Below are 18,383 nucleotides of genomic sequence, written 5' to 3'. Positions count from 1 at the left end.
AAACAAAAAGAAAATAGGAATGAAGGAAGCAAGCGCTTCATACTTACGAAGGCTCCAGCACGACTGTTTGGGCTTGTGCGCACGTTGCGTCGTGTCACTGCAGAAATTTCTGCAGGGATTTGACAGCTCTTGTGCGATTCAAATCACTGCAGAAACACTGCGTCATGGATGCAGTTTTTCTGCAGAAAAATATGCCGATTTCATGCGCTCGGGATGCTACCTCTCCCCTAGACAGAGTGGGTAACAGAGAGTAATAGAGGAAGGGTCTAAAATCTGCGCCAAGGACTCAATGGATCCAATGAAGAGATTAATGCTACGCGTTTCAGGAGTCGCAGCTCCCTTCAGGACAACAGGCAGTAAAACATCAAATCCTGAAGAAGGGAGCTGCGACTCCTGAAACGCGTAGACCTGTGCATGATATTAAAAGAAGCATTAATCTCTTTATTGGATCCATTGAGTCCTTGGCGCGGATTTTAGACCCTTCCTCTATTACTCTCTGTTATCAGCTTTCCTTGGGGCTGCTGCCTGGACTCGGATTCTTACATGATTATATAGTGGTTGTGACTGGCACAACCATCAGAGGTGAGTGTGATACTCCTTTTTACCCCCTTCCATTTTTGGGGTAAGACCCTATTGCGCTTTGTTTTTCCACAGTTTCCTATCCTAGACAGAGTGGGAGCAGCATCCAAAGCGCACGGAATAATTGACATGCTGCATTGATTGACACTGCACGCAGTGATTTTGTCAAATTTTTGACATTCAAATCGTTGCGTTCAAAAAAGCATTGTGTGAACGGATTATGCACAATCTTCATAGATTATGCTGGGGATGCAGGACGCATGCGCTTACGCTGCAGTGCTAAATGCTGCGTAAATGCATGAAATTACACAACGTGCGCACAAGCCCTAACTGCCTCCAGGCCGCTCATTCTTCTTCTGGGTCCGCTCATTATTGTTCATCCATATGCACTGTTTTCCCTGCCCACGAGCGTCCCGGCATCTGTTTGGTTGCAGGAAGATGCTCCTCCAGCCTGTGTGACAGTGTCTGACTGCAACCGCTCTGTCTGCGGGTCACTATCGTGGTGTAAAAATAAATAAACAATTGGTGAAGGGTCCCCCGTATTATGATAATCAGCACAGACAAAGCCCACGGCTTCAGGCTGCAGCCCCCAGCTGTGTGCTTATCTTGACTGTGTATCAAAATAAGACGTAAGGCCCCGTCACACTAAGCAACATCGCTAGCAACATCGCTGCTAACGAACAACTTTTGTGACGTTGCTAGCGATGTTGCTGTGTTTGACATCCAGCAACAACCTGGCCCCTGCTGTGAGGTCGTTGGTTGTTGCTGAATGTCCTGGGCCATTTTTTAGTTGTTGCTGTCCCGCTGTGAAGCACAGATCGCTGTGTGTGACAGCGAGACAGCAACAACTAAATGTGCAGGCAGCAGGAGCCGGCTTCTGCGGAGGCTGGTAACCAATGTAAACATCGGGTAACCAAGAAGCCCTGTCCTTGGTTACCCGATATTTACCTTTGTTACCAGCCTCCGCCGCTCTCACTGCCTGTGCTGCCGGCTCCTGCTCTGTGCACATGTAGCTGCAGCACACATCGGGTTAATTAACCCGATGTGTGCTGTAACTAGGAGAGCAAGGAGCCAGCGCTAAGCATTGTGCGCTGCTCCCTGCTCTGTGCACATTTAGCTGCAGCACACATCGGGTAATTAACCCGATGTGTTCTGTAGCTAGGAGAGCAGGGAGCCAGCGCTAAGCATTGTGCGCTGCTCCCTGCTCTCTGCACGTGTAGCTCCGTGCAGTGGTAACCAAGGTAAATATCGGGTTGGTTACCCGATATTTACCTTAGTTACCAAGCGCAGCATCTTCCACGCGGCGCTGGGGGCTGGTCACTGGTTGCTGGTGAGCGCACCAGCAACTTGTGTAGCGACGCTCCAGCGATCCCTGCCAGGTCAGGTTGCTGGTGGGATCGCTGGAGCGTCGCAGTGTGACATCTCACCAGCAACCTCCTAGCAACTTACCAGCGATCCCTATCGTTGTTGGGATCGCTGGTAAGTTGCTTAGTGTGACGGTACCTTTAGGGGCCCTTTGCACACTACGACATCGCAGGTGCGATGTCGGTGGGATCAAATCGAAAGTGACGCACTTCCGGCGTCGCTCTCGACATCGTAGTGTGTAAATCGTTTTAACTACGATTACCGAGCGCAAAAGCGCCGGTATCGTATGATCGATGTAGTGTCGGTCATTTTCATTATTTTGGCTGCAGCGACTGTACGATGTTGTTCCTCGTTCCTGCGGCAGCACACATTGCTGTGTATGAAGTCACAGGAGCGAAGGAAAGAGGTGGGCGGGATGTTTACGTCCCGCTCATCTCCGCCCCTCCGCTTCTATTAGCCGCCTGCCGTGTGACGTCGCTGTGACGCCACACAACCCACCCCCTTAGGAAGGAGGCGGGTCGCCGGCCAGAGCGACGTCGCAGGACAGGTAAGTGCATGTAAAGCTGCCGTAGCGATAATATTCGCTATCACAAGATATCGCAGCTGCGACTGGGGGCGGGTACTATCGCACTCTGAGTCGCAGCATCGGCTTGCAATGTCGTAGTGTGCAAAGGGCACCTTAAGGCTGCTTTACACGCAGCAACATCGCTAGCGATGTTGCTGGTAAAAGCACCCGCCCCCGTCTGTGCGTCACGGGCAAATCGCCGCCCGTGGCGCACAACATCGCTAGGACCCGTCACACGGACTTCCTTCCCTGCGACATCGCTGTGGCATCGTCCAATAGAAGTGGAGGGGCGGAGAGCAGCCGAAAGAAATTGACACCCACCTCGTTGCCGGAGGACGCATGTACGGTGCTGTTAGTCGTTCCTGCGGTGTCACACGTAGCGATGTGCGCTGCCTCAGGAACGACGAACAACCTGCGTCCTGCAACAGCAACGATATTTGGGATTAGAACGACGTGTCAACGATCAACGATTAGGTGAGTAATTTTGATCGTTAGCGGTCGTTCGTACGTTTCACATGCAAAGACGTCGCTAACAAGGCCGGATGTGCGTCACGAATTCCGTGACCCCCAACGACAGCTCGTTGGTGATGTCGTTGCTTGTAAAGCCCCCTTAACTGTCAGTAGCACCTTGAGAAATATATTTACTTATAAAATTGGTGACCTGTTCAATACTTATTTCACCCACTGTGTGTGTGTGTGTGTGTGTGTGTGTGTGTGTGTGTGTGTATGCAGAGTTATGGACCTAAAAAGGAAATTTTAGCGAACGGATGCAGGATCTACTTTTTAAGCATACAGCAAATCATATCAAAGGGCATAGTTTGACCCCCTGGCCATCAGCTGGGGAGTAGCAGACCTTTTTGGCTGCTTATCTGGGAAGGCATAGGATCACGTGAAAATCGTGGCCAAACCATTTACCTAGTAAAAGTGGATGCCGGATGGTTTAGATGCCAGTTGGCAGCTCTTCATAACTAGAATACTCAGCAGCACATTTATAGTATATATAATTTATATACTTTCAGCCAAAGTAATGTTTATTCAGGGTTTCCACCAAAGACTGGATTTGTAGCTAATGTGGTAATTGTTTGCTCTTTTATATCAGCAGGAAATTATGGCAATTATACAAACCCATGTTGAAATCAACGTCTACGTTCAATAGATAAACAGTGAATTACTGTGTTACATACTTCACTTGTTCAACTGATTGCACTTTTCTGTCGTTCCCAAACGTTTCACACAGTAGGGAAGACAAACTTTTTGTAACTTCTCTGAGATGCTGCGCTAAACATTCCTACATCCAAGTCAGAATATAGTGATAGACGACGTTTTGTAGGTGTAACGTTGTTCTAGGGTACCCCGATAGTAATAACATTGCAAACTACTGATCTATAATGTAGACAATAAATTCTAAAAATACTATTGCTATGCTAAAAGACAACACCCATCCATATACCTTACTGGTGGATTCAGACAGAAAAGGGCCTTTGTGCAAGAACAGTATATGGGCCCTTTTCAGTCCAATAACGCATCAAAATTCACAATGTAACTTGTTTTGGAAGTAGAAATGGGCCCCCTAACCTCTTGGGCCCCTGTGCGGTGGCACCAATGATATGTTCGCCCCTGATATACCCTGTAGGAGCTGCCAAATTCTGGTAGACTTGAGTGAATCTTTTATTACAAGAACCGCTCTTAGGGGTACTTTGCACGTTGCGACATCGCTACTGTGATATCGTCGGGGTCAAATCGAAAGTGACGCACATCCGGCGCCGGTAACTACGTCGCAACGTGTAAAGCCTAGATGCGCCGATAAACGATCGCAAAAGCGTCGTAAATCGGTGATCTGTGTAGCGTCGGTCCTTTCCATAATGTCGGGACGACCGCTGTTACGATGTTGTTCCTCGTTCCTGCGGCAGCACACATCACTGTGTGTGAAGCCGTAGGAGCGAGGAACATCTCCTTACCTGCGTCCACCGGCTATGTGGAAGGAAGGAGGTGGGCGGGATGTTTACGTCCCGCTCATCTCCGCCCCTCCACTTCTATTGGCCGACTGCCGTGTGACGTCGCTATGATGCCGCACGACCCCGCCCCCTTAGGAAGGAGGCAGTTGGCCGGCCAGAGCGATGACGCAGGGCAGGTAAGTGCGTGTGAAGCTGCCGTAGCGATAATGTTCGCTACGGCAGCTATCACAAGATATCGCATGTGCGACGGGGGCTGGTGCTATCGTGCTCGGCAGCGTGCAAAGTACCCCTTACTCTAAATGGCTTACATTTTTTATCACGTTTTTGTCTCTTTTTGGAATGTAATGCTTTAAATAAAGCTGCTTTTTTTTTTATATATATAATATATATATATATATATATATATATATATATATATATATATATATATATATATACATACAATGTATATATATACAATGTATATGTATGTATGTATATATGTGTGTGTGTGTGTGTGTGTGTGTGTGTGTGTGTGTGTGTGTGTGTGTATATACAGTCAGGGCCAGAAATATTTGGACAGTGACGCAAGTTTTGTTATTTTAGCTGTTTACAAAAACATGTTCAGAAATACAATTATATATATAATATGGGCTGAAAGTGCACACTCCCAGCTGCAATATGAGAGTTTTCACATCCAAATCGGAGAAAGGGTTTAGGAATCATAGCTCTGTAATGCATAGCCTCCTCTTTTTCAAGGGACCAAAAGTAATTGGACAAGGGACTCTAAGGGCTGCAATTAACTCTGAAGGCGTCTCCCTCGTTAACCTGTAATCAATGAAGTAGTTAAAAGGTCTGGGGTTGATTACAGGTGTGTGGTTTTGCATTTGGAAGTTGTTGCTGTGACCAGACAACATGCGGTCTAAGGAACTCTCAATTGAGGTGAAGCAGAACATCCTGAGGCTGAAAAAAAGGAAAAAATCCATCAGAGAGATAGCAGACATGCTTGGAGTAGCAAAATCAACAGTCGGGTACATTCTGAGAAAAAAGGAATTGACTGGTGAGCTTGGGAACTCAAAAAGGCCTGGGCGTCCACGGATGACAACAGTGGTGGATGATCGCCGCATACTTTCTTTGGTGAAGAAGAACCCGTTCACAACATCAACTGAAGTCCAGAACACTCTCAGTGAAGTAGGTGTATCTGTCTCTAAGTCAACAGTAAAGAGAAGACTCCATGAAAGTAAATAAAAAGGGTTCACATCTAGATGCAAACCATTCATCAATTCCAAAAATAGACAGGCCAGAGTTAAATTTGCTGAAAAACACCTCATGAAGCCAGCTCAGTTCTGGAAAAGTATTCTATGGACAGATGAGACCAAGATCAACCTGTACCAGAATGATGGGAAGAAAAAAGTTTGGAGAAGAAAGGGAACGGCACATGATCCAAGGCACACCACATCCTCTGTAAAACATGGTGGAGGCAACGTGATGGCATAGGCATGCATGGCTTTCAATGGCACTGGGTCACTTGTGTTTATTGATGACATAACAGCAGACAAGAGTAGCCGGAGGAATTCTGAAGTGTACTGGGATATACTTTCAGCCCAGATTCAGCCAAATGCCACAAAGTTGATCGGACGGCGCTTCATAGTACAGATGGACAATGACCCCAAGCATACAGCCAAAGCTACCCAGGAGTTCATGAGTGCAAAAAAGTGGAACATTCTGCAATGGCCAAGTCAATCACCAGATCTTAACCCAATTGAGCATGCATTTCACTTGCTCAAATCCAAACTTAAGACGGAAAGACCCACAAACAAGCAAGACCTGAAGGCTGCGGCTGTAAAGGCCTGGCAAAGCATTAAGAAGGAGGAAACCCAGCGTTTGGTGATGTCCATGGGTTCCAGACTTAAGGCAGTGATTGCCTCTGAAGGATTCGCAACAAAATATTGAAAATAAAAATATTTTGTTTGGGTTTGGTTTATTTGTCCAATTACTTTTGACCTCCTAAAATGTGGAGTGTTTGTAAAGAAATGTGACAATTCCTACAATTTCTATCAGATATTTTTGTTCAAACCTTCAAATTAAACGTTACAATCTGCACTTGAATTCTGTTGTAGAGGTTTCATTTCAAATCCAATGTGGTGGCATGCAGAGCCCAACTCGCGAAAATTGTGTCACTGTCCAAAGATTTCTGGACCTAACTGTATTATATATGTGTGTGTGTGTGTGTGTGTGTGTGTGTATATATGTATGTGTGTGTATGTATATATATATATATATATATATATATGTATGTATGTGTGTGTATGCATGTATGTATGTATGTATGTATGTATGTGTGTGTATATGTATATATATATATATATATATATATATATATATATATAATATATAATATATAATATATAATATATAATATATAATATTTATTTATTTCCTGGTATTTAACCTTGACAAGACTTAGGCCCTGTGCGCACGCTGCGGATTTGCCGCGGAATTGCTGCAGAAAATGTGTCTAACATTGCTGCAGTCATTCCCCAGCAAATCCTATGGGTTTTAAAAAATGCTGTGCACACACTGTGGGTTTTTTTTTATACCCGCAGATTTTCCACTGAAGAATTAATGAACATGTCACTTCTTTTCTGCAGGTACATAGATTGCCATAGATAATTTTAAAAATCCGCGTGGATCAACTTGCAGATTTCGTTGCGATTTTTTTTTTTTTTTTTTTTTTTTTTTTTTTTACCGTGGGTATGGGATTTTTTCTTAAGAAAAAGTCATTTTCTAGTGCGCACATAGCCTTAGATACAGTCTTGGGTGGATTAGAAGTACTTGTTGCCTGCAGATTTTCCACATCTAATGTAAGTCTATAGAGAAAATTTGCACATAAAACTCAGCGGAACAACAAGAGAAATTGACATACTGCAAATTTCAAAGTCGCACCGCAGGTCAGTTTCTGCTGAGTAGAGAAAAAAGAAGTGATTTCTGTAAATCCTATCCACCTTGTTGGAACTGTACTGCCATTTTTGGCACAGTGAAAATACGCGGCATCAAAAGCTCATTGTGAATATAGAGCAACTGGGGAGAAAAGTAGCGCAAAATTAGTGTCTTTTCTAAGCTGAAAAAAGTGTAATAATCAGGAAACGTGCTGACCTGACAAAGTTGTGAAAGTCATAACTACTCAAGAAACGGCTGCAGCAGCCACACGGTGAAATAAATGCTGAACAGTGGAAAGAAGGGGTTAATCTGCGCTGCCATAGCAATAGGAGACCAAGAATTACAGATCCTGGATAGTGATTTATTGTCAACGCGTTTCAGAGTAAAAATGACTCCTTCAGGAAAATATAGTGAGTTGAAATTTCGGTCTGGTTGAGCGCTAGTGAATGGGCTGCCAGTCTTATTAGATGATTTGTTTTATTATTAATATTAATTAAAAGGATAAACTCCTGTTTTATACAACGCGTTTTAGCAAAGTCTCTGTTGCTTTCCTCAGGTATATATATATACCTGAGGAAAGCAACAGAGACTTTGCTGAAATGCGTTGTATAAAACAGGAGTTTATCCTTTTAATTAATATTAATAATAAAACAAATCATCTAATAAGACTGGCAGCCCATTCACTAGCGCTCAACCAGACCGAAATTTCAACTCACTATATCCCCACTCCCACTAAGGGAATTCGGCCAGAGCTGCTCTGAGGAACAGGACCTGCCAGGTAAAATTTGAACCATTCTACCTGAAGGACGGAGGATCGCACAGGTGCTCCAGGATCTAAGGTGCCGGAGAATCCTAGGAGCCAGCAGCGATACCTAACCCGGATCCATTCAGTGCATTAACGGCAACGCCAGCGGAGACAGCCCCCACTCCGGAGGGATTATCTATCCACCCACCACCGGGGTTGTGCGGGGGCGCACAACCTCCTCAGGTGAGCAAATATAATTTTTATTATTAATCCCAGCTCACGGGTGCTTCTCATATGCGCTACGTTTTTTCCTATTTCAGTGGTCCTTCAGGACAATGACAATTGTCCTGAAAAAGTTTGTTTTTATTCCGAAATGCGTTGGCAAAAAAAATTGTCCAAGTCAGGTCTATTTCATCAGTTTTTCTGAGGTGAAAAAAAAAACTGCTGAAGGTTTTCAATCAAGCTTCTCCTACCAAACAGTCTGTGAAAGAACAGACAGTGCAAAGATGGCATCTCCCCTCCCACCTCCTTCCCCACCCACAGACCCATAGACCCGTAGTTGGTAAGTTTGATCCATCACTTAGGTCGATATTGAACTGGTCTTTGGGCTTTTGTGCAGGTGACTCCGCCTAAGGAAAAATTGGACAAGTGAAGTGACTATATCACCATAGACTTATAGGTACAAGTGATATTTGTGAAAAACAATAACTGCACCTGTGCACTCATACTAGAAAAACTGATGTGTAAAGGAGCCCTAAGGCTCTGTGCGCACTAGAAAATGAAATTTTCTTAAGAAAATTCTGGACCCTGTGAAAGATTCCCGCACCTGCGGTAAAAAAAACACACTAAAATCTGCATGCGGATTTGCCGCGTTTTTTCCGCAGGTTGGTCCCTGTGGGTTTTTATCATTATCTATGGCAAAAACCACAGGTACCTGTGGAAATTAAGTGACATGCCCATTAATTCCGTAGTGGAAATTCCGCTGCAAAATCCGTAGGGACAAAAGAACGCAGTGTGCGCACAGCATTTTTAATCCCCATAGATTTTGATGTTATAAACATTTTCTGCAGCATTCCTTCAGCGAATTCCGTGGCAATTCCGTGGGTAAATCCGCAACGTGCGCATATGGCCTTAGGAAGGAGTCTTGACAAATATAAATCACAATATTTTAGAGCAGTGGAGGATTGCAGTGATTTAGCTACTAGGCTTTCACCTTTATACTATACTAGCTGTAGTACCCGGGCATTGCTCGGGATAGTAACTGTCTCTCTCCCAGTCTCTGTGTGTCGCTGTCTGTCTGTCTGTCTGTCTCTGTTTGTGTCTTTCTTTGTCTGTCTCTGTCTCGCTCTCCCCGTCTGTCTCGCTCTCCCCGTCTGTCTCGCTCTCCCCGTCTGTCTCGCTCTCCCCGTCTGTCTCGCTCTCCCCGTCTGTCTCGCTCTCCCCGTCTGTCTCGCTCTCCCCGTCTGTCTCGCTCTCCCCGTCTGTCTCGCTCTCCCCGTCTGTCTCGCTCTCCCCGTCTGTCTCGCTCTCCCCGTCTTTTTCTGTCTCTCTCTATCGGTCTCTCCACCAACATCCTATTACCTCACACATAAGCTTCTTATACTAACATTTTATTTTGTTCCTATAGCAACCACTGACAGTTGCCATTAATAGCCTGTAGCTCCCACCTCTATTCAGTTTAATGGAGGCAGGATTTTAGAGAGTAACTGTAAAGCGCGGGGTTAAATTTTCCCGTCAAAACATAGTCTATGACGTAAATGCAATGTAATTGCGTCGCAATGTAAATGCGACGGTGCAAACGCCTTTAGCGGGGACACACACACACACACACACTATATAACTAAAATATATATATACAATAAGGATAACGTTTGGAACACCATTCTAAGTCTGAACTGGGTGCAAAAACCTAAAAAAACATCACTATGGGGAGATAAGGTATGCACACCAGTGACTATGTAAGGGGAATACATGAAATAGCAGAAACTGCTGTGTGAATACTGACTTGAAAAATCCAATAGCTATATGCAAGAGTGAATATGTGAGAAATGGAATCTGCATTACTGCCATGAACATATGAATCAAGAGAAATTTAGCTACTGAATTGATCAATGCAATAGAGCCCCAACACTACGCCAAAGTATTTCTCTACGTTTTTGCACCCAGTTCAGACTTAGAATGGTGTTCCAAACGTTATCCTTATTTGTTAGTAGTTTTTCGTTTGTGAACCCTCCCCAACCACACCTATTGCCAATCCATATCATACGCATAAATAGCCTGGGTCTCAGCTTCCCTTACACGGTAAGTTTTGTGACTGCATGAGAGGACACACACAAGCTAGGGACCCCAACGTAGAGGAATACTTTGGCGTAGTGTTGGGGCTCTTCTGCATTGATCAATTCAGTAGCTAAATTTCTCTTGATTCATATGTTCATGGCAGTAATGCAGGCTCCATTTTTCACATTTTCACTTTACATATAGCTATTGGATTTTTCAAGTCAGTATTCACACAGCAGTTTCTGCTATTCCATGTATTCCCCTTACATAGTCACTGGTGTGCATACCTTATCTCCCCATAGTAAAATATATAATTAATATATATATATATATATATATATATATATATATATATATATATATATATATATATATATATATATATATATATATATATATATATATATATATAATATATATATATAATATATTATACACACACACCTACACTGAGCTTTATATATTAGATATATTTTAACAGGAATAAAGGTTTGGTTTTTTTTTTTTATATAGATTTCCAAAGTTTTTGTTTAGGATTTGTTTGCAGCAGATTTGTTGCAGAAATTTGACTGAAAATCGGTTCCATTTGTCTAAACAATGAATATAATCTCTTCTATTGTGGAGCGGTCTGGGATAATTCTTATCAGTCATACTATTCAAAGGGATTTTCCACAAACAAAGTTAATTTTACAGTTGACTTTAATCAATAGATCTTGGAATAATAAGCACATCCAATTGTGGAACTTATTAAAAAAAAATGTTCCTGTGCTGAGATCTTATATACCGTATTTTTTAGTTTATAAGATGACTTGGATTAAAAGACATACCTTAAATTTAGAGGGGAAAAAGGTAAAAAAAAAAAAAGGGGGGGGGGGGCGTCCGTCTTACAATCCGGTGGTGTCTTACCTAGAGTGGGAACACCGGTGGTGGAGTGGAGTCACAGGAGGCAGGGGCAGTGTTGGAGTAGAGCGATGGTGCCGCGGTTGTCCCAAATGCTCACTGCAGGCAACTTCCAGAAACTGTTGGAGTTGTGGGCTTTAAAGAAATGGCGGCCGGAGTCACCGCGTGCTCAGATGTAGCTCAAGATCTCATCTGCGCACACGCCACCTTCAGGTGCCATTTTCCTTAAGTCCGCTGCTGGGAGATCAGTGGGCTAGAGGCAGTGCGTGCGCAGATGAGATCTTGACCCGAGAGCTCTATCTGCGCATGCACAGACTTCGAAGCACTATTATTTGAAGCCCACAGCCCCAGCACTGCTCCCACAGCATTGCTCCTGTGACCCTTTCCACAGTCCCTGGTAAGCAACATTTGGATTATACCCTCACCTACTGTATCCTCACCCATCCCTTGTAGACTGTGATCCCTCGCGGGCAGGGACCTCTATCCTCCTGTACCTGTCTGTGCCTTGTATTGTTTATGATTATTGTACTTGTCCCTATTATGTACACCCCTTTCACATGTAAAGCGCCATGGAATTGATGGTGCTATAATAATAAGTAATAATAAAATTTATAAGGCGCACCCCTCATATTCCTCACAAATTTTTGGGAGGAAAAGTGTGTCTTATAATCCGAAAAATACGGTATGTGTCCCTGCTGTGTGCTGTGTAATGGTCATGTCTGACCGTACAGGGACATGGTCTGATCATACCACATCTCTCGGGTTGGGGAGGAAGTAAAAGAGAGTATACAGATATTACAGTACGGGATCACAGCTGATTCTTTTTGTGAGGTAAAACATTGGCCTGCCGGTTTTTTTAAAAAAAAAAAAAAAAAAAAAAGCTTTATTTCAAAGAAAGGAATAATTTGTAATCCCATGGAGTAATGTCTGTATACTTTTTTTTTTTTTTTTTTCCACTTCCCCGACCCAGGAGCTGTGGTATAATCAAACCATGTCCCTGTACGGTCAGACACAGCTATTACACAGTACACAGCAGGGACACATATACAAGATTATCTCAGCACAGGAACCTTTTATATAACCTATCCAATTGTGGATATTATTCCAAGATCTATTGCTTTAGAAGGAATTTTTAAAATGAACTTTCTGGGGAAAACCCCTTTTATGTATAAATTTAGACCTTGGTCATTAATATTGCTTGTTTTATCTCAGATTAGAAATGGGTTTGCTTTTCCCAATTTCACCACCTTATTGATAACTCACATTAAACAGCATATATATTGTGCTCTGGAATACTGTTTCAGATATAAACATTGTTGAAAGTGCGGTTGGGTGTGAGGTCACTAATCCCCCACCAGTTTCTACCTGCCACATCAGCTGGACTGGCCGTCTATGCCTAGACGGTGCACACATACTAGCCCCCAACTGCACTTGCAACTATAAGTTTTTCACTGAAATACTTTTAGCGTTTCAGAGTAAAACACATGCTTGTAAATGCCAAATACAGGTTCTGATTCTTGCTGCCTGGAGAATTGGTCAGCATGAATTATATCACAAGTTCCCTTTTTAAGGTTGTGTGCACAGGGCGTTTTTTTATGCAGATTTAGGGTGCATGCCCGCAATCAGTTTCCACAACGTTTTGGACGCAGCATGCTTCAGCTGCGGTGAACAGCACAAGCGCAGTGGATGGGATTTCTAGAACTTCCATGCCCACTGTTCTTGTTTTTTACGCAGCAAACACTGACCTGCAGTGCGATTTTTTTTTTTTTTTTTTTTTTTTTTTTTTTTTTTTTTTTTTTTTTTTTTTTCTCTGAGCCGCAGCATGTCCATTTTTTTGCAGCGGAGTCGAAAAAGTTCTCCGCAGGCAGAACAGAATAAAGAGACCGCACCTGCCCAAGACCGGATGGTGGGCATGAGCAGCTGCATCTCCTGCTGAGGAGACTCTCAGCCCCGCCGTTCAGGACCCGCTGCGTCCAAGACACAGTGGGTCCTGATCATGGGCATGTACCCTTAGTGAAGATTTGTCACAAATCCGCATGTCTATCTTCATGCCAGCAAAGTCACTGAGAATTCTGAAGTGTTGTGCGCACGTTGCTTTATTTTCTGCACCAAATCTGCAAGAAAAAAATATCTGCAGCATGTCAATTGTTGGTCTGTTTTTGCCTGCGTTTTTTAGCGCTTCCACCCATTGACTTCATCAAGAAAAATGTATATGTTTTTTGGTGCGTTTTTCTGCCAGAAGGTGCAGACTTGATGCAGAAGATTTCTGCGCCAAATACTCAATGGGCGCACATAGTCTAAAGGGTACTTTACACACTGCGATCTCTGTACCGATATTGCTAGCGAGCGTACCCGCCTCTGTCGGTTTTGCGTCACGGGCTAATCGCCGCCCGTGGCGCACAACATCGCTGACACCCGGCACACGGACTTCCCTTCCCTGCGATGTCGCTCTGGCCGGCGAACCGCCTCCTTTCTAAGGGGAAGGTTCGTGCGGCGTCACAGCAACGTCACACGGCAGCCGTCCAATAGCAGAGGAGGGGCGGAGATGAGCGGCCGGAACATGCCGTCCACCTCTTTCCTTCCTCATTGCCGGTGGACGGAGGTGAGGACATGTTCGTCGCTCCTGCGGTGTCACACATAGTGATGTGTGATGCCGCAGGAACGAGGAACAACATCGCTACTTACCAGACAACGATTTTTCATAAATAAACAACCTCTCTCAGACAAACTATTTTTGCCTCTTTTGTGATCGTTTAAGGTCACTTCCTAGGTGTCACACGCTGCGATGTCGCTAACGACGCCGGATGTGCGTCACAAACACCGTGAACCCGACGATATATCGTTAGCGATGTCGCAGCGTGTAAATGGCCCTTAAGAGAACAATATCAACTACCGAACCAAAAGGTTTTTCTAATGTTTTGTATTTTACCAAATAGTTGATAATATGGCAGGTAATGATGAACCACCACCACAAACGAAAAAGCCACTAAGGTTCTACAGAACCAACAACACAAAGGAAAAAGCCACTAAGGGTCTACAGAACCAACAACACAAAGGAAAAAGCCACTAAGGTTCTACAGAAGAAAGCATAGGCAGGAAGATTTAGGAGCACAAGCTGCGGGTGCACATTTTGAGGAGCCCTGCTGGAAAACACTTTAGCTACAGACCGGCCTATTCTGTTAGTGCAGATATTTCCACTGATCAAGCTAATTGGTGCACCTTACCTGTATTGTGCTAACGTGAGGCAATGGAGATGCTGACGTAACCCTTTCTTCTTTTTTAAAAGGAAGAAAATGATGCTGCTAAGCACCAAGAGAATGACGAGCAATCATCTGAGTTCTCCAGGAGGAAAATCCTTTCCAACTGGGACCGCTACGAAGAGGCAGCGAAAGAGACGGAAAGTGAAGTTGTGCAGCGTGGGACGGATTACGGTGTCCTCCTAAGTTCTGCAGGTTGGTGCACACTACTTATAGATCCAAGCATCACTCCTTTTATGTCTCGTGTATCTTCCCTTATAATAGGATAGTACTGGCTCCCAATAAAAGCCGGAAGGCCAGAAAAGGTTTATTTTGCACAGCTAGGCGTTGTGTTTTTTGAAAACAAGAGTGAATTCTTGGTTTGTACGTTTCTGACAATGCGTAGGTAGAAGGTAGACGCTGGCATTTACCGAGATTGTTTGCCATATGCCCAAGGGATTTTTGAGCTAAAAATGTGGACTTTTTAAAAGAAATATTCTTTGTCTCTTTTAAGAAATAGATAATCCCTTGATGGCTACAAAATAGAGTGTAACAGTATATTGTGGTTTGGCAGAACATGAGCGTCTGCAAGGAAACAATGTGTCAGTGGGGTATTTTTTATTTTTTTTTTTCTCCAGAAATCACATTTTTAGTATATTTAGAGAACATCAGTCAGCACCTCGTGGAGCCATGAACAGTTGTTATTGTCACACTGTACAAAGGTTCTGTATCATTGCTAAATATTGCTGCCGCTACAGCACTTCTCATAGTCAGTATATACCGATCTGTGCTCTCAGCCAAAACATGCTAGAAGAAGCCCTGATGATTGGTTTATTTTACTTTACTGACAATTTCCAAACATTAGACTCTATTTAATTGTTGGACAATTTGTATATATAAAACCATTTTTTGATAGTCTATGTACTTGTTTTTTTTGCGGAAAATCTCAAATGTATGTAAGTGTAGTACAAGGTCATTGTGAGGAATATGATATATCCACACAAGCCAGTCACCTGCCAATCATACATATTTCTACACATCCTGACCTGCATCAAGAGGTCACTGAATGTATTGGATTTCTCTCCTGAATACATTCTGGACCAAATGGTAAGGGGTGAAAGTATAGGGAGGAAAAAAACCCCTGAGCAGAGCAGACCCCCTGGTGACTAAATAAATTCAGCTAGGGAAATGGGTGTGCGATTGCTAGTTTCAGAGGACCTCCAACAGACAGACTTCTAGGTAAAAGTTACAAAATTGGTTTTCCCCTCTCCAACTGTGTTTGTGTTGTGTGCTCCCACCCCCGTGTCTCTTTATATCTAAAAAAAAAAAGTGATGATCTTTGTACTTTATCTTGTACCAATTTTTCTTTTGTGAAAAGATAAAAACCTTTTTTATAAATATTTTTTTTTTTTAAAAAAATAAAGTTACAACATTGGGGTGTACGTATCTCCCACAAATATGTCAGGCATATTTTCGGCCTCAGGATAGCAAGAGGCACATCACACATATTTTGCCTTAATTGTGGGATGTGCGTATCAGCCCATAACCTAATAACTAGCAGAGGAAAGACAATAGACACATCATGTTTCCTAGCTGTGGATGGATAAAATCATAATAGGAAACATGATGGTAATATCTTCCGCATGGGACGGTCAGAGGCAGAGGTATGCGGAAAGCTGCAATTTCATAAGTCTCTGGAACCTGAAGGCACATCCCATGTCCAGCCCTGTCATAGGTCACCAGGTGGGCGGTATATATGGGAGGTACGTGGTTTATTAAAAACCAAAGCAGACATTTTAGAGATGTTCTTCTCAGAGGTCACGTCCAGTAGACATATGGTAAGTACCAATTAAACCAATGGCTCCACAGCACCCTCCTCTTTGCTGACCCAGCACCAGGCGTAGTCACAAGAAACAGGTAACTGATTTATACAATATGTACGTCTGCTTGCACCTATACCTTATTTGTATCGGCATTTCTAGCCCATAATATCTGTAAATTCTTGTGTGTGTGTGTATATATAGTTTTATCTATTGTGCCCTTAAGGTGATTAAATATATAATGTAATCCCGGGATTTTTTTTTTATCTCGATCCATAAATCCCATTCCCATGTGCACAGTTTAGTATTACACGCTACCTGGGCTGGTTTCTGGCCTGATATAATCCTGATAACTTACCAGGCTCATTTCTAACGAGGAACTGGTGGCAGACTATACCCGGCTGTCATTTAGACACACATTAATTTGTTTTGTTTTTTTTTGTTTTTTTTTAAACTAAATACAGTAAGTCACAAAATTTCTCTGATTTAATTTATTTTTTTTTGATTATGATTTTTTTTTTTATAATGAAGTGCTCTGTTTATTTTTCTAGCATTCAGCTTCAAATAATGTTCCCCTTTAAGTTTGCGGTCCTTAACTATTTGTGGGTCACGTTCAGATTTCAGTGATGTTTGGAAGCCACATTTAATTTAAAGGGAATCTGTCAGGTTTTTGCTATGTAATGTGAAGACAGCATGCTGCAATGGTTAAAAAAGTTGTCCACTCCCCTAACTCATTTTAATTTTTTTTTATTCATCAATCGTGCTATTTAATGCATCCATACTCTTGATATACAGTTAGGTCCAGAAATATTTGGACAGTGACACAATTTTGGCGAGTTGGGCTCTGCATGCCACCACATTGGATTTGAAATGAAACCTCTACAACAGAATTCAAGTGCAGATTGTAACGTTTAATTTGAAGGTTTGAACAAAAATATCTGATAGAAATTGTAGGAATTGTACACATTTCTTTACAAACACTCCACATTTTAGGAGGTCAAAAGTAATTGGACAAATAAACCAAACCCAAACAAAATATTTTTATTTTCAATATTTTGTTGCGAATCCTTTGGAGGCAATCACTGCCTTAAGTCTGGAACCCATGGACATCACCAAACGCTGGGTTTCCTCCTTCTTAATGCTTTGCCAGGCCTTTACAGCCGCAGCCTTCAGGTCTTGCTTGTTTGTGGGTCTTTCCGTCTTAAGTCTGGATTTGAGCAAGTGAAATGCATGCTCAATTGGGTTAAGATCTGGTGATTGACTTGGCCATTGCAGAATGTTCCACTTTTTTGCACTCATGAACTCCTGGGTAGCTTTGGCTGTATGCTTGGGGTCATTGTCCATCTGTACTATGAAGCGCCGTCCGATCAACTTTGCGGCATTTGGCTGAATCTGGGCTGAAAGTATATCCCGGTACACTTCAGGATTCATCCGGCTACTCTTGTCTGCTGTTATGTCATCAATAAACACAAGTGACCCAGTGCCATTGAAAGCCATGCATGCCCATGCCATCACGTTGCCTCCACCATGTTTTACAGAGGATGTGGTGTGCCTTGGATCATGTGCCGTTCCCTTTCTTCTCCAAACTTTTTTCTTCCCATCATTCTGGTACAGGTTGATCTTTGTCTCATCTGTCCATAGAATACTTTTCCAGAACTGAGCTGGCTTCATGAGGTGTTTTTCAGCAAATGTAACTCTGGCCTGTCTATTTTTGGAATTGATGAATGGTTTGCATCTAGATGTGAACCCTTCGTAGTTACTTTCATGGAGTCTTCTCTTTACAGTTGACTTAGAGACAGATACACCTACTTCACTGAGAGTGTTCTGGACTTCAGTTGATGTTGTGAACGGGTTCTTCTTCACCAAAGAAAGTATGCGGCGATCATCCACCACTGTTGTCATCCGTGGACGCCCAGGCCTTTTTGAGTTCCCAAGATCACCAGTCAATTCCTTTTTTCTCAGAATGTACCCGACTGTTGATTTTGCTACTCCAAGCATGTCTATCTCTCTGATGGATTTTTT

At 43.1% G+C, this 18,383-nt stretch overlaps 2 protein-coding genes across 3 annotated transcripts in view; one reads left to right on the top strand and one right to left on the bottom strand.

The window, feature by feature from the left end:
• Positions 1 to 18,383, top strand: part of AVEN (apoptosis and caspase activation inhibitor) — a 662,713-nt gene that overhangs the window by 42,208 nt on the left and 602,122 nt on the right. For both annotated transcript variants that reach the window (XM_075330917.1, XM_075330916.1), the window contains exon 2: positions 14,592 to 14,757. In XM_075330917.1, coding sequence (XP_075187032.1) covers positions 14,592 to 14,757 — 166 coding nt within the window. The remainder of the gene's footprint in view (positions 1 to 14,591; positions 14,758 to 18,383) is intronic.
• Positions 1 to 18,383, bottom strand: part of CHRM5 (cholinergic receptor muscarinic 5) — a 290,345-nt gene that overhangs the window by 85,541 nt on the left and 186,421 nt on the right. The gene's annotated exons all lie outside the window — the stretch shown is intronic.

The sequence above is a fragment of the Anomaloglossus baeobatrachus genome, chromosome 12 (assembly GCF_048569485.1).
Source record: "Anomaloglossus baeobatrachus isolate aAnoBae1 chromosome 12, aAnoBae1.hap1, whole genome shotgun sequence".
In the NCBI taxonomy this organism is placed as follows: domain Eukaryota; kingdom Metazoa; phylum Chordata; class Amphibia; order Anura; family Aromobatidae; genus Anomaloglossus; species Anomaloglossus baeobatrachus.
Note: the sequence above shows the minus strand (reverse complement) of the source record. Positions and strands in the feature narration are given on the sequence as shown.